Raw genomic sequence first — 15,354 nt, forward strand, 5'->3', positions numbered from 1 at the left:
ACCATCTCAAGGAGGAAGAGTTTTGTAACAGCAGTTCCTGCCCTGGAGAGCTGGTGAGAACTTCTCCTTATCAAAGGCAGCAACGAGGTGGGGGGCAGGGAATGGAGGGAGTAAGGGGCAGAGCTGGGGCTCCCGGAGCAATCAAGGCAATAGAATCACCCCTGCCCTAAAGGACAGCGGTCCCTTTCTAGAGGTTCGACTTGCTCAGATACTTTTATTAGGGCAGGTTCTTATTACAGCAGAATACATCATATTCTAGTAGGAACTCCAGCATGGAGTTCAGACTTACCTGAGGAACTGATGGGGGAGAGGGGACCTAGCTGAAGTCTGTGTTCTAAGAGGTAGCAAGATGCTCCTGGACAAGAACTCAGGAGGAAAGCAGGGGCCAGGAATGGGGGAGCTTGACCTTCACCCCCTGTTTGGGAGGGATGGAAGGGCAATGCTGAAGACCAGCCTCTAGCTCAACACTGCCCCCCAAAGGGTCCCCAGCAAGTCCAATGAAGAGCACAGAAGCTCCACAAAGATATTGGGAGGCTCATTAGACTCTGGGGACCCTCTGGCAGAAGGTTCCACAAGGGTCACCATAGACTATCCCAGAGCGTGGCACTGAAAGGGCACCAGTTCCCCAGTGGTGAGTCCAGAGCACACGTCTAGCCCAGCAGTACCAGAGGAGCACCTGGGGGACACCTCCAACAGACTCTCCCAAATTCCTGGGGAGCATTCTACAGGGGGGGGTAAGCCCTGCATGAACACACAGGGTCTAAAACAGTGCAATCTGGATTATCGCCATTGACGTGACTTCGTTTGTGCTCACAGGCTGGGGGTGCCCTGGGAAATATGGGCGACATAATTATTTCTTTAAATTAGATGTCACTCGGATGCACTAACGTACGTTGGTTTCCTCACTTTGTCAGTTCATTCAGTGCTCAACAAAATGATATCAAACACCTAGGGTTTGCCAAACACTGTGTGTCTGGTTTGGGGAGACGAAAATTTCATATATATATATATATAAAATCCCTGCTTTCAAGAACCTCACATCAAGGAGGAGGAAGCAGCCAAACTGATGATTATAAATCCCCGAAATTGATGCCATTGTAGAGGTAAGCCCGGGGATGCAGAGGAGCACAGAGCGGGGTGGCAATGCATGGAGGTGACGACTGGGCTGAACTGGAAAGGAGAGAGAGCTGACCAGCCCAAGAGGGTGGCGATAAGGAAAAGGGAAATGAGTGCCGAGGCCCAAGCGAAGCCAGAACAGCTCTGAGGGGGAACTGCAGGTCGTTCCCTGTGGCCAGAGTTAAGGATTCAAGAGGGCATGGCCTGAAATAAGGCTGGAGAAGCACACAGGGTCAGATGCAGGGGCGCCAGGTGCCGTATCAGGAATTTGACTCTGCCTGAGGGCAACGGGAGTCTTTGAAGGGTTGTAAGAGGGAAAGAGGGTGATCAAATTCACTTTTTTTTTTTTTTTTTTTTGGCCACACCGCGCGGCTTGTGGGATCTTAGTTCCCCAATCAGGGATCGAACCCAGGCCCACCGCAGTGAAAGCGCTGAGTCTTAACCGCTGGACTACCAGGTAATTCCCTCAAATTCACATTTTAGGAAGATGGTTCTGGTAGAGAGTGGAGGATGGATTGAGGGAGGGAAGACTTAACACAGAGAGCATTTAGGAAAATAGTGATCTGGTAGTGTTGGTAGTAGATGTAGCAGCAGCAACCAACAGTGCCAAGCACCATGCTAACTGCTTTATAAATACAGACTCATTTAAGCCACATGACAATTCTATGCAGTGGGTGCTCTCATTATCCCCATTTTACAGATGATGAAACTGAGACCAGTGAGATGAAATAACTTGCCCGAGGTCTACAACCACTGACATTGCTGGGATCCTAACACAGACAGTCTAGCTCTGAAATCACAGCCATCCCATGACAAATGCAGTAGTTTAGGCAAGAGAAAATAAAGTGGGGCCTAACATCATCAGTGAAGACGGTGAGGAAGAGATAATCAAGAGAGATGTTAAGGAGATGGCCTCCGTGGAGGGGAGGAGCAAGGCAAGCGTGAGGGGCACGCCTGTTTCCGGGTTAAGGAGGAGGGGCACCCGTGTCAGGGAATTCCGTGAGACCGGTTTTCTACATGTTGAGTTTGCAGCATCTGTGGGACCTCAGGGGAGATTCAGGAAGTGATTACATGTAAGAATTTGAGCTTAAAGAGAAGCTTAGAAGAGAAGCTGGGAACTATAGGTGTAGGAGACACTGGCACATACTGGGTGGGGGCTGAAGCCAAGGAGGCAGGTGGGCTAGTCTAGGGAGAACAGGTAGAGAAGAGGACCGAGGCAGACTCTGAGGAACATCCATATTTGAGGAATGAATTGAGAAAAAAAGTAACAAATAAGACCAAGAGAAGTTCTCTGAGAAATAAGAAAACAATGGGATCAGTGGGGTTAAATGGTTCAGAGATCAAATAAGATAAGGCTTGAACGGTATCCATTTCACCATAAATACAGTTAAAAAGCATACAGCAGGCTGGGAGAAGGTATTTTACCATGATTGACAAGTATGAGACAGTATGAGTAGACGGGGTAACAGGCCCTTTTATAAACTGGTAACAGGAGAATACACTGCAACAGTCTTTTTGAAGCGCAATGAGTAGTATTTATCAACATATCAACATGCACAGTTATGACCTAGCAAAATTATACTTAAGCTACTGAAACACTCATACAAGTTTCCAAAGACCAATATCCAAAAACGTTCATAGTGAGAACCTAAATATTCATCTATAAGGTAATTATCAAATAAATCAGGTTATGTCCTTGCCATGGACCATTATGTCATCACTGAAAAGCGTAAGATGGATCTATATGTACTGATGTGAAATAGGTACATGATACATTGTTAAAGTGCAGAACAATATAACTAGTTAAATACTATTTTATTAAAGAAGGAAAAAGCATGTTTGTATGTGCATGGGGGAAGTCTGGAAAAATATTCACAAGATACAGGTGAACAGACGGATGGAGGAGAATCACATTTTACTTTATATGCTTTTTACCACCTGTTTTCTTTACAATATGCACAGTTTATTTTTATAATATTAAAACAGCTTTATTTAAGAAAAGAGTTTACTGGATTTAGCAACCCTAGGTCACCGGGAACATTGGCAAAAGCTGTTTCCTCAGTACAGTGGGCAGGAAGCTGGTTGCAGTGGGTTGAACAGTGAACAAGAAGTTGGCGAAGTGGAAAAGGCAACTGCTCACTGCTTTTTCAAGAAGCTTGCCTGTGAAATGGAGGGCCCAGGGGGAGTGGTCGCTAAAGGAGTTCTAGAACAGAGGGAGGGAGAGAAAGACATATACAAGTTCAGGGAAAGAGCTGGTCGAGGAGCAGAGGGTGCAGGAGGCAAGACCTTCAAGGACGTGAGAGGCAGTGGGGTCCCACGGCCAGGCGCAGGACCGAAAGAGAAGGAAGGATACTTCTCACGCTGCTCCTAGAAGGAAGGGAGAAAGTGCACACACAAATTCAGGCTTACGTGTCAGCTGGGGGCTGGGGTTGCCTGCATCTCCCTTGTAAAGAAGGAGGTGTACGTTGAAAACGAGACAGAGGTAGACTAGGTAAACTTCCGCCTTCAGACTGGCAGGCTCTTGCAGAAGCCATTAGACAAGAAGGTGTGAAAATTCCCAGCTCTCATTACACAATTGCCAGGAGGAGGCTTGGCCTTCAGTCAGAGTCCCAGAACAGACCTCATTGCTCCTCTGTGGGAACACCTCCCCTGGTGGGCCTCCTGGATTTCCCCCTCAGCAGCCCTGGGTCAGAACTTTCCACATAAAGGCTGCTTTGCTTTTTTCCTGTCCAACAGCTGTGACAGCTATCAAGCCCTGAGTCACAGAGGAGGCATCAGTGGCCACTCCAACAACACAGCAGCTGTAGCAGCAACAACAGGTAGGTGAGCAGTTCGGTCTTCGGGCTGCTGGGGACTATTTCTGATAGAAGGAATTTGGAAACTTCAGCCTCCTCCTGTGAGTCCCCTGAGAACTGAGGTGGTGAATTGCAGAAACAAAATAAGTCTTCACCAAGACAGCATGGTACAAATGAACTTTCTACAGTAATGGAAATGTCCTGTATCTGCACTGTCCAGTATGGTAGCCACTAGTCACATGTAGCTATTGAGCACTTGAAATGAGAAACTAAATTTTTATTTTATTTTAATCAATTTAAATTTAAGGGACTTCCGTGGTGGTGCAGTGGTTAAGAATCCGCCTGCCAATGCAGGGGACACAGGTTCGAGCCCTGGTCTGGGAAGATCCCACATGCTGCGGAGCAACTAAGCCCGTGCGCCACAACTACTGAGCCTGTGCTCTAGAGCCCACAGGCCACAACTACTGAGCCTGCATGCCACAACTACTGAAGCTCGCGTGCCTAGAGCCTGAGCTCTGCAACAAGAGAAGCCATCACATTGAGAAGCCTGCACACAACAACGAAGAGTAGCCCCTGCTAGCCGCAACGAGAGAAAGCCCGCGCACAGCAACGAAGACCCAACGCAGCCAAAAATAAATAAATAAATAAATTTTTTTTAAGTGCACAGTATAATGCACTTTAAATATAAATATGAAGTGCATTTACAAACATATTAAATTTAAGTAGCCACGTGTGGCTAATCTCATTTTCCAGGGGACCACATTGAGGCACAGAGAGAAATGTCCTGCCCAAGCTCACCCTGACCATTAACAGCAGAGCCAGGACTGGATGCCGGTTCTGTATTCACCCCACCATTGGTAGGCCTGCTGTGGGCTCAGTGGAAATGAAATCAATCTAATGAAAATCAAGAAGTAGGATGGTTGGGAAATGTCAAATCTGGGCTGTCCCTTGCACACCCAGTTGTCTGGGACAGAGAGGTACTTAGTGGAGCTCAGCCCCACACTGCAGTGGACACAATAGCAGATTTGAAGTCAGATTAAAAAAAAAAAAAAGTCTCAAAAACTGCTTAAAAGTCAGTTCATCTGCGTCACTCTAGGTAAGTTGCCTAACTCCAGAGTCTTAGTTTCCTCATTCAAAAAGTGCACACTCCATGGGGTTGTTGTGAGAATTAAATGATACAGATTCTGAAAAGCACTTTCCCTGGAAGCTAGGCCTTAGCAGGCACTCAACATTAGAGCTAATGTGACTATTGCTATTCAGGTTAAAGCAAATTAAGATGTACCTGGAAGTCAGCCCCGAAAGCAGACCCACTGCTTTCTCTTGCTTGGGGATGTAGTGGGAGAGACCCCATGCTATTAGTTAATTAACTATTTCAGTAATAATAATCACAACAATAAATGCTAACATCGTGCTTTATATGCGTTTTAAGGGCTTTACAGGTAATCCCTCATTTCATCCTCAGCACAACCCAATTAGTTAGATTCTATCATTGGCCTCATTTTACAGATGAGTAAACTGAGACTCAGAAAGGAAAAGTCGCTTGCCCAGAGTTGCTAGGCTAGCAGAGTTCTTAACTGCTGTTCTCATGACCTCTCTCCGTGTGTCCTGGGCCTCTGCCTGGGTTTAGCATCACCTGGCCAGGAGTCACTGTGTTCTTCAGCATGGAAAAGAGAAAGATGACAAAGAACGTTTGCTAAATAGCTGGACTCAAAGGTTCTTTCCTAGGGGTAGGCAGCTTAGACGAGTTTGCCACAGGCTTTGAGCACTGTGTGGGCCCTGGGATGCATGGAGCAACAGGTCAGGGTGAGGAGTAGTGGAGGGGACTGAGGCATCAATCACTGGGGTGGGGGCTTAGGAGGGAGCAGTGAATTAGTGTTCACTGCTCTGCCTGGATTTATCCTTTCAATTGTTATCAACAGCAAATGTGACAAAATATATTCTTGGTGTCACTCAACACTGTTTTCAAAAATGTATTTGAACTTGGGTGGGATTTTAACTTTTACCAAATGGCTTTCTTTCCAAATTAGATGGTCTTGGTTCCAAAGGTAGTAGCTACTGCAGATCCAATTCCAAGTGGACAAGCTAAGAAAAAATAGCAATGCCCTAAGAGAGGCATGCGGTCAGAGCAGATGGTTGGGGAGGGAGGTGAAAGACCAGGTGAGGTGGAACGGGGCCCCTATTTGGGGGTGGGAGTTCTCAAAGGGGTGTGGCATGGAGAAGGAATCTGTGAGGCTTTAAGGATGCCCAGGGTGAATGGGGTGGAGACAAGAGGCATTAAGTCCAGGGAAGAAAGCCACCAGACGCACCAGAAGCTAGTTCCGTTTCTGTTGCCTTAAAGAGATGTTCCCCTTTGAGATGGGAAAGATGTTTAAGAGCAGTAATGCTGCTGGGTTGTAAGCACGGGGTTCCCAAGACAGCTGAATTGTGGGGAGAGTCAGACAGGGTGGCTGAAAAAGCCAGGGGCTGCTGAGCTCAGGGCAAAGATAAGAGAAATCTGTGCCGTCCTGGGCCAACTACTTCCTTTGGGTGGGCCTCAGTTTCCTCATCTGTGAAATGGAAAGATTGGCTAGAAAACCCCACAGGCCCCTTCCCAGTGTGAACTCTGCCAGTTAATAAAATGACTACTAGTTATCGAAGAGTTGACCTGGGAATTAATTATTCAAGCTATCAAAGGCATCCCGCACCCTCAGGGGCTCCACCCCAGAATTGAGCAATCTAGTCCACCACTCACTTCCTCCACTGTGTTCTCACCACTGCCGCCCTTTGTGTCAGGCACATCTGCCTTCCTGGAGGTGTCCCACAGGTGACAAGCCCAGAATCCTGGTAAGTCTTGGAACACCCTTCCAGAATGTCTCTGTTCTCTGTCCCCCTTGACACCCAGCCTCCATTTATCCCCTCCATTTATCCCCACACTCCTCAGTCTCTCCATTCTTTCTCTAGGCCTCCCTATCCCCAAAGGGAGAGGTTCTGCCCCTCTTCCCTACACCTCTGTCCAACAAGCACCTAGGGCAACTGGCTGCCCACCGCCTTCTCTTGCGGACCCAGCCGGCTCTCCCTGCCTTGGCTAGTATTGGGTCTGAGGAAGAGCCAGATACTACTGAGGCCCTCTTCCCCTCTATTAAATGTAAATATGTGTGGATTATATTTCTAGAGAGAAAGGATACTGGAATTGTATTCAAATAACCTTGAATTTGTTGTTGTTATTATTGTGCTGCCGTTGTTAAAAAGATTGCCTTAAATGTTTGGGCTTTTGTAAATGTAGCATTTTCATGAAATAAATTAGAATAATCCTTTCCATGAGTTTTTGAACTATCATGAGTCATTAAGGGGCTGGCAGCTTCATTCAGTAAGGGGATCTCCTGCTTGGTTACCGAGAACATGACTGGGTGGTCAGCAGGGGCCAGTCAGTTCAAGGGCATTTGGTTTATTATTCCTGTAAGGGCTGTTTCTCTCGTTCTGGGCCTAAGGAATAGCAAAGAAAGCAATGCACAAGACATCAAACAATGGGAGTGAACCAGAGCCAGGTTAACTTCATGATATCTCAAGAACTTAGCTTACAGCTATATTTGACACATGAGCTGTGATTTTTTTTTTTTTTTTTTTTTTTGTAAGAAGTAGATCTGTAGACTGAAAATAGCACGTGAAGCCTTCACACCTAGTTGGAATCCGGGCTGCGGCACTAAGAGGCTCTGTGACCACAGGCTGGTTTCCGAGCCTTGCTGTGACTGTCTATCGGTAACTGCCAAACGAGACCATGTACCTGTGAGGCACAAAGCAGATCTCAGATGTGTATGCCCCTTCCCTTAGTTTCTCCCTTTAACTGTCAAAACATCCTCACCAGAGATTGGTAAATTAAAAAACAAACAGACAACAACAAAACATTCCCCTCCCTCACCCTCCAGTGGCTGGAGGTCATTGCCCTGGCCTGCTTCCCGTTTCTGAGTTCTCTACCTTCTGTCCTAACTTGCATGGTCTCCCTCTGGACCCTGAAGCTGAGCCTTCATGTCTGGGAGTGGGAGTTCGCCCATACACCTCCAGCCCAGCTCCAGCACAGCCGAGTACTGGATTATCCAGAATGAGGACTTGTCTGTGAAACATGCTTGGCTGTTGCTGCTTCTTCTGAGAGGCAGTTTCTGCGGCCAATGCTTGTAAATGTGGGGTTCTCCTCTCTAAGGGCACAAGCTCTCTGCTCCCATCGTGCTCTGTAACCACTCTCAGAGGTGGGTCTTCTCTTAGGTCATGGGTTCCCTTAAGAACATCTCTGATCATCTGCTCCCGGAAGTGACCCCACCTTGTGACTTCATTAGACATTACCCTGGGCTTCTGAGCAAACTTGCTCTTGACCTTGGGGCTGCAGCGTCAGTGATTTCACGCAGGTTTTGTCAGCAACACTGGCTGAGCCAGCTGTACTATCCTCCTCTCTCACTACCCTCCCTGCCTCCTGGCCAGACAGGGCTCCATCCTTATCATCACAACTTTTAGGTTCACAGACTGATCAAATCTGCTCTATCTGTGGTATCTGTGTGCTGAGAAGGCAATTTATCTGGCTCCCATCACTTAGGGGAGAAATACCTTCTCAGGAAGGTGAAGGCTAAGAATTCTATCACTCTAGGGAAAAGGGGCATTGTTTCTCCAGTTTCCCTAACCTCATTTAGCTTTTTTTTTTTGCTATGTATGATTGACAGTAACAGTTTCTTCTGCTAAAGAGAAAAGCTTCCTAGGGCCTTTGTTGTTGTTGATGATGATGATGATATTGTTGTTTTAATATTTGTGTTTCCTTTGCAAGCCTATACACCTTTGATTAATCTTTTTTAATTGAGATATAATTCACATACTATAAAAGTCATCTTATGTGCATATACACACACACACACTCACACACACACACTCACACACACACACACAATGGAATACTACTCAGTCATAAAAAAGAATGAAAAAATGTCATTTGCAGCAAATGTCCATCCTAGAACATGGACATTTCTAGGATGGAACTAGAAATTATCGTACTAAGTGAAGTAAGTCAGACAGGGAAAGACAAATATCACATGATATCACTTATATGTGGAATCTAAAAAAATGATACAAATGAACTTATTTAAAAAACAGAAAAAGACTCACAGACAATGAAAACAAATTTATGGTTACCAAAGGGGAAATGGAGGGGAAAGGGATGGATTAGGAGCTTGGGATTAACGGATACACACTACTGTGTGTAGAATGGATAAACAACAGGGACCTATTGCATAGCACGGGGAACTATATTCAGTGTCTTGTGATAACCTATAATGGAAAAGAATCTGAAGGAGAATGTAATGTGTATGTGTAACTGAGTCACTTTGCTGTGCACCTGAAACTAACACAACATTGTAAATCAACTATACTTCAATAAAAAATTTTTTAGAAAAAAAAAAGTCACCAATTTACAGTATACAATTCAGTGGGGTTTTGTATATAGATGGTCCCCAATTTACAATGGTTCAACTTAAAATTTTTCAACTTTATGATGGTGCAAAAGTGATACTCCTTAGCTAGAAGCTGTACTTCGAATTTTGAATTTTGATCTTTTCCCAGACTAGCAATGTACAATAGGATACTCTCTCATGATGCTGGGCAGTGGCCATGCAATCATGAGGATAAACAATACACTTGTCCGATACACTTACAGCCATTCTTTACCCATGCAAGCAACCATTCTATTTTTCACTTTCAGTATAGTATTCAATAAATTACTTGAGGTATTCCACACTTTTTATAAAATAGGTTTTGTGTTAGATGATTTTGCACAACTGTAGGCTAATGTAAGTGTTCTGAGCACATACAGGGTAGGCTAGGCTACTCTATGATGGTCAGTAGGTTAGGTGTATTAAATGCATTTTCGACTTAGGATATTTTCAACTTATGATAGGTTTACTGGGACATCACCCCACCGTAAGTTGAGGAAGATCTATATTCACGAAATTACATAATCATTGTCACTGTCTAATTCCAGAGCACTTTCATCACCCCAAAAAGAAACCCTGTACTCAGTAACACTCCCCCGCCCCCAGCCCCTGGCAACCACTAATCTACTTTTTGTCTCTACCAATTTGCCTATTCTGGACATTTCACATACATGGAATCATACAGTATGAAGCCTTTTGTGTCTGGCTTTTTTCACTTAGAATAATGTTTTCAAGGTTCATCCATGTTGTAGCCTGTATCAGTACTTCATTAATTTTTATGATTGAATAATGTTCCCTTGTATATGTATACCACAATTTGCTTATCCGTTTATCAGTTGATGGACGTTTGGATTACTTCCACTTTTTTGCTGCATGCTGCTGAGAATATTCACACACAAGTTTTTGTGCAGACGTATGTTTTCTATTCTCTTGGGTATACTAGGAGTGGAATCGCTGGGTCGTATGGTAACTCTGTATTTAACTTTCTTAACAACTGCCAAACCGTTTTCCAAAGCAACTGCACCATTTTACTTTCCCACCAGCAATGTACGAGGGGTTCAACTTCTCCACATCCTCATCGCCATCGTTATAGTCCTTCTTTTTAAATTATGATCATGCTAGTGAGTGTGAGGTAGTTTACTTTATATTCTTCACTTTAACACTGGGTTCCATGTTGAGGTGGGCTACAGACTGGCATAGGGTAACAGGATGGCCATATCTTGTTATAAAGAAATGGCATGATGCTGATATATTTTGTGGTTCAAAAGGAAGCTAATTCAGTAGCTGGTCACTTTACTTCCTCTTTGCAAACTGGGATAATATTTCAGGGTGGCTGCAGCTTCCCCCAAAAGAAGGCTCTCTGCTACGCCAATAACAAGGGCAGAGCCCACAGAGGTTAGCTAGGTGTACTGGAGAGTCAGGTTTGGAAGAAGGCACTCACTAGCAGGGCAGGAAGGGTCCCCCACCAGGACTGGAAAGCCACCAAAACAAGGATCGTGTGTCTCCACCTGCCTTCTCTGCTTCCTGCTGCCTCTCCTCCTTATGCTGGGAACATACTGCCTTTCTCTGCTCACCTCTACATGGCAGAATATGCCTGTTCAGAGCTCCCAAGATAATCTGTTACATTTCCACCCATGTGGAGAATCAGTCAGCCACCTGCTTATGATTTTTAATATATTTTTTTCAAACTACACAAGTATGCCCAGAGCAGGCCCCTCGCATCTCAGAAGAAAAATGCTGGGCTGTACTAGTGGAGTCAACTTTCTCTTAGCTCAAGCATCCTGAAACTCCGTGCTGCTATCACTCAGACTGTTTTTCCAGAACACTTCTTTTAAAATAACTTTCAGAAAGTTGGACAAAGGGACTCATCTCTTAGGTTTATAGTCAAGCCTTGATCTTTTCCTAGGGATCTAACACAATTGGATTGCCTGCTTAGTCCCCCAGATTGAGAACTGAATGGTACCTCGTGTTTCTGACATTAAAATCAGCCTCAATAGTCAGAGATGCCCACCACTGAGGATCCAAGACATGTTCTGTAGGGATTATCCAAGGGGAAGTTTCAACAGTGGTTTGGGTGATAGCAATGTTATGGAAAGTGATAAGAACCTCTCTCTGATGTTGAAGGGAACTAGACACTTTTTGTGAAATGTATCATTTTTTACTAAATATGTCTCCAAAACCTTAGTGCTCTGGCCATTCCTTGAAGTGAAAGTTACTTCCATGTAATATACAAGCTAACACAAAGAATCCTATCTAAATGTTGTGAGCAGACAGGCTAGAATCTGGGGAGATTTATTGTGCAGTAACCCTCGTCTCTCTTCTCTAGGCCGGAAATTAAGTTTACTTCAAATATGGAAGGATTTAACTGGGAAAACTACAGTGATGAAGATTTTGGTAATTACAGTTACAACACTGACCTGCCCTCTATTCTACCAGACTCTGCCCCATGCCAGCCGGAATCTCTGGATATCAACAAGTATGCTGTGGTCATCATCTATGCCCTGGTCTTCCTGCTGAGCCTCCTGGGAAACTCCCTGGTGATGCTGGTCATCTTATACAGCCGGGTGGGCCGCTCTGTCACCGATGTCTACCTGCTGAACCTGGCCATGGCTGACCTGCTCTTCGCCCTGACCTTGCCTATCTGGGCCACCTCCAAGGCAAAGGGCTGGATCTTTGGCACACCCCTGTGCAAGGTGGTCTCACTCCTGAAGGAAGTCAACTTCTACAGTGGTATTCTACTGCTGGCCTGCATCAGCGTGGACCGCTACCTGGCCATTGTCCATGCCACACGCACGCTGACCCAGAAGCGGCACTGGGTCAAGTTCATATGTTTAGGCATCTGGGTCCTGTCCTTGATCCTGGCCCTACCCATCTTCGTCTTCCGAAGGGCCATCCACCCGCCCTATTCCAGCCCAGTCTGCTACGAGGACATGGGTGCCAATACGACAAAATGGCGGATGGTGATGCGGGTCCTGCCCCAGACCTTTGGCTTCCTCCTGCCCCTGCTGGTCATGCTGATCTGCTACGGACTCACCCTGCGCACGCTCTTTGCAGCCCACATGGGGCAGAAGCACCGGGCCATGCGGGTCATCTTTGCTGTCGTGCTCGTCTTCCTGCTCTGCTGGCTGCCCTACAACCTGGTCCTGGTTGCAGACACCCTCATGAGGGTCCGGGTGATCGCAGAGACCTGTGAGCGCCGCAATGACATTGGCCGGGCCCTGGATGCCACCGAGATCCTGGGCTTCCTCCACAGCTGCCTCAATCCTCTCATCTACGTCTTCATTGGCCAGAAGTTTCGCCACGGACTCCTCAGAATCATGGCCATCCATGGCCTGGTCAGCAAGGAGTTCTTGGTCAAGGACGGCAGGCCTTCCTTTGTTGGCTCTTCTTCAGGGAACACTTCTACTACCCTCTGAGACCGCGCGCAGGGCTCCCCCCTTCCCTTCAGCATCCGCCCCAAGCCGCATGTCCTCTGGCTGCTCACAGCCTTGTGTCAGGGCAGCCCCCCACTGTGGTTACAGGAAGTGGCTGAGGCCACATCCTTACTAGGCCCCCAGCTATGGATTCGAAAGCCCTGGCCCCCACCTCTTACCGTAATTACCATGTCAACTGCTAGAGCTCGGCCCATCCCACCACTGAGACCACAGCACTCTGTCTTCTGGCAGACATTCTTTGAAGATATTCTTTTAAGTGATTACAAAAATTTCCCACCATTGGGAGGCATTAGTGTCAAACACCATTGGTTGCTTCCCCAACTCTCCCTTTCCTTGCCTGCTAACGAAGTCCACCTCCCTTGAGAGAGGCTGAAAATGACAGATACTCACTTTCTCAGACTTCCTTAAGCCAGCAGTGGCCATATCACCTGGTCCTGATAAATAAGAATTAAAGGCAAATTTTGTGCTGATAAATCACTTTCCTGGGAGAAAAAGTCTTGATTTGTAGCGTTTACCACATTCCGTGGTGTAAATAAATGCTCCCACCATGACCGATTTCAAGGTGGCAGTGTTTAGCAACGGGATCACAAGATCTAGAAAATGTAATAATCTGCTTTCACAAGCACATACAAACTGGCTTCAGTGCATCATTGCTTAAGAAGTCAACTGGGGCCAGGAAACCCCTGGGAAGTATTCCTGACGTGTGTGTGTGTGTGTGTGTGTGAGAGAGAGAGAGAGAGAGAGAGAGAGAGGGAAACATATCTTTGGTTCTTGCTTTTGAATATGGTTATAGGATATGCTGTGTGGTGCCAAGGCAGCCACTTTGTGAAAATGAGACGAAAAGTATGCCCAACACACTTGAGCTGTTGGAGCCGAAGGATATAAAGAACCTGAGAGGACTTCCCTGGTGGCGCAGTGGTTAAGAATCCGCCTGCCAATGCAGGGGACACGGGTTCAAGCCCTGGTCCGGGAAGATCCCACAAGCCGCGGAGCAACTAAGCCCATACGCCACAACTACTGAGCCTGCACTCTAGAGCCTGCAAGCCACAACTACTGAAACCTGTCTGTCTAGAGCCAGTTCTCCACAACAAGAGAAGCCACTGCAATGAGAAGCCCATGCACTGCAATGAAGAGTAGCCCCCGCTTGCCGCAACTAGAGAAAGCCCGCAAGCAGCAGCGAAGACCCAATGCGCCAAAAATAAATTAATAAATAAATTAATTAATTATTTTTAAAAAAAGAACCTGAGAATAAAGAGCCCAGAATAAACCTAAGCATAAACAGTCATTTTCAACAAGGGTGCCAAGGCTATTCAATGGGGAAATGATAGTCTTTCACCAAATTGTGCTGGGAAAATTAAATATCCACATGCACAGAATGAAAGTGGACCCTCACCTTACACCATACACAAAAATTAACTCAAAATAGATCAAAGACCTAAAATTAGAGCTAAAACTATAAAACTCTTAGAAGAAAACACAGAGGGAAATCTTCATGTCATTGGATTTGGCAATGATTTCTTGGATATGACACCAAAAACACAGGTAACAAAAGAAAAAGTAGTTTAATTGGATTGCATCAAAGTTTAAAACTTCTGTGCAGCAAAGAACACTATCAACAGAGTGAAAAGGCAAATCACAGAATGGGAGAAAATATTTGACATCGTATATCCTATAACGGGTTAATATCCTTATAAAAAATTCCTACAGCTCAGCAAAACACAAACGAACAAGCAAACAACCTAATTCAAAAATAGGCAAAAGAATTAGAGAATAAACATTTCTCCAAAGAACGTAAACAAAGAGCCTATCACTAATAATTAGGAAAATGTAAATCAAAACCACAATGAGGTACCACTTCACACATATTAGGATGACAATTATAAAAAAAAAAAAAAAAGAATGAAAGAAAGAAGAAAAGAACAAGCACTGGCAAAGATATGGAGAAACTACAACCCTTGTGCACTGTTGGTGGGTATGTAAGATGGTGTAGCCACTGTGGAAAACAGTGTGACAGTTCATCAAAAAATTAAACATAGAGTTACCATATGATCCAGCAATTCTACTTCTAGGTGTATACCCAAAAGAACTGAAAGCAGAGACTCAAACAAATATTTGTACACTAATGTTCATAGCAGCACTATTCACAATAGCCAACAGGTGAAAACAACCCAAATATCCATCAGCCCATGAATGGATAAACAAAGTGTGATATACCCCTACAATGGAATATCATTCAGTCTTAAAAAGGAATAAAATTCTGATATATGCAACAACATGGATGAACCTTGAAAACATTATGCTAAGTGAAATAAGCCAGACACAAATGTTATATGATTCCACTTATATGAAGTACCTAGAATAGTGACATTCATAGAGACAGAAAGTAAAATAGTGTTTACCAGGGGCTGGGGGGAAAGGGGAAAATGGGGAGTTATTGTTTAATGGGTATATAATTCAGTTTGGGATGATGAAAAAATTCTGGAGATGGACAGTGGTGACAATTGTACAACAATGTGAATGTACTTAATGCCACTAAACCGTACACTTTAAAATGGGTAAAATGGT

The 15,354-nt window shown here is 45.1% G+C and overlaps 1 protein-coding gene across 2 annotated transcripts; it reads left to right on the forward strand.

The window, feature by feature from the left end:
• The first annotated feature begins 1,500 nt into the window (after positions 1 to 1,500).
• Positions 1,501 to 13,301, forward strand: CXCR2 (C-X-C motif chemokine receptor 2). Of its 2 annotated transcripts, XM_057551510.1 has the most exons (3): positions 1,501 to 1,573; positions 3,853 to 3,935; positions 11,682 to 13,301. In XM_057551510.1, the coding sequence occupies exon 3, from the start codon at positions 11,707 to 11,709 to the stop codon at positions 12,769 to 12,771; it is 1,065 nt and encodes a 354-aa protein (XP_057407493.1). In that variant the 5' UTR covers positions 1,501 to 1,573; positions 3,853 to 3,935; positions 11,682 to 11,706; the 3' UTR covers positions 12,772 to 13,301. The 2 variants fall into 2 exon arrangements, with proteins under 2 accessions (XP_057407493.1, XP_028023740.2); XM_028167939.2 differs by lacking the exons at positions 1,501 to 1,573; positions 3,853 to 3,935 and adding an exon at positions 6,590 to 6,734.
• Positions 13,302 to 15,354: the final 2,053 nt, after the last annotated feature.

This window comes from Balaenoptera acutorostrata, chromosome 8 (assembly GCF_949987535.1).
Source record: "Balaenoptera acutorostrata chromosome 8, mBalAcu1.1, whole genome shotgun sequence".
Taxonomy (NCBI): Eukaryota; Metazoa; Chordata; class Mammalia; order Artiodactyla; family Balaenopteridae; genus Balaenoptera; species Balaenoptera acutorostrata.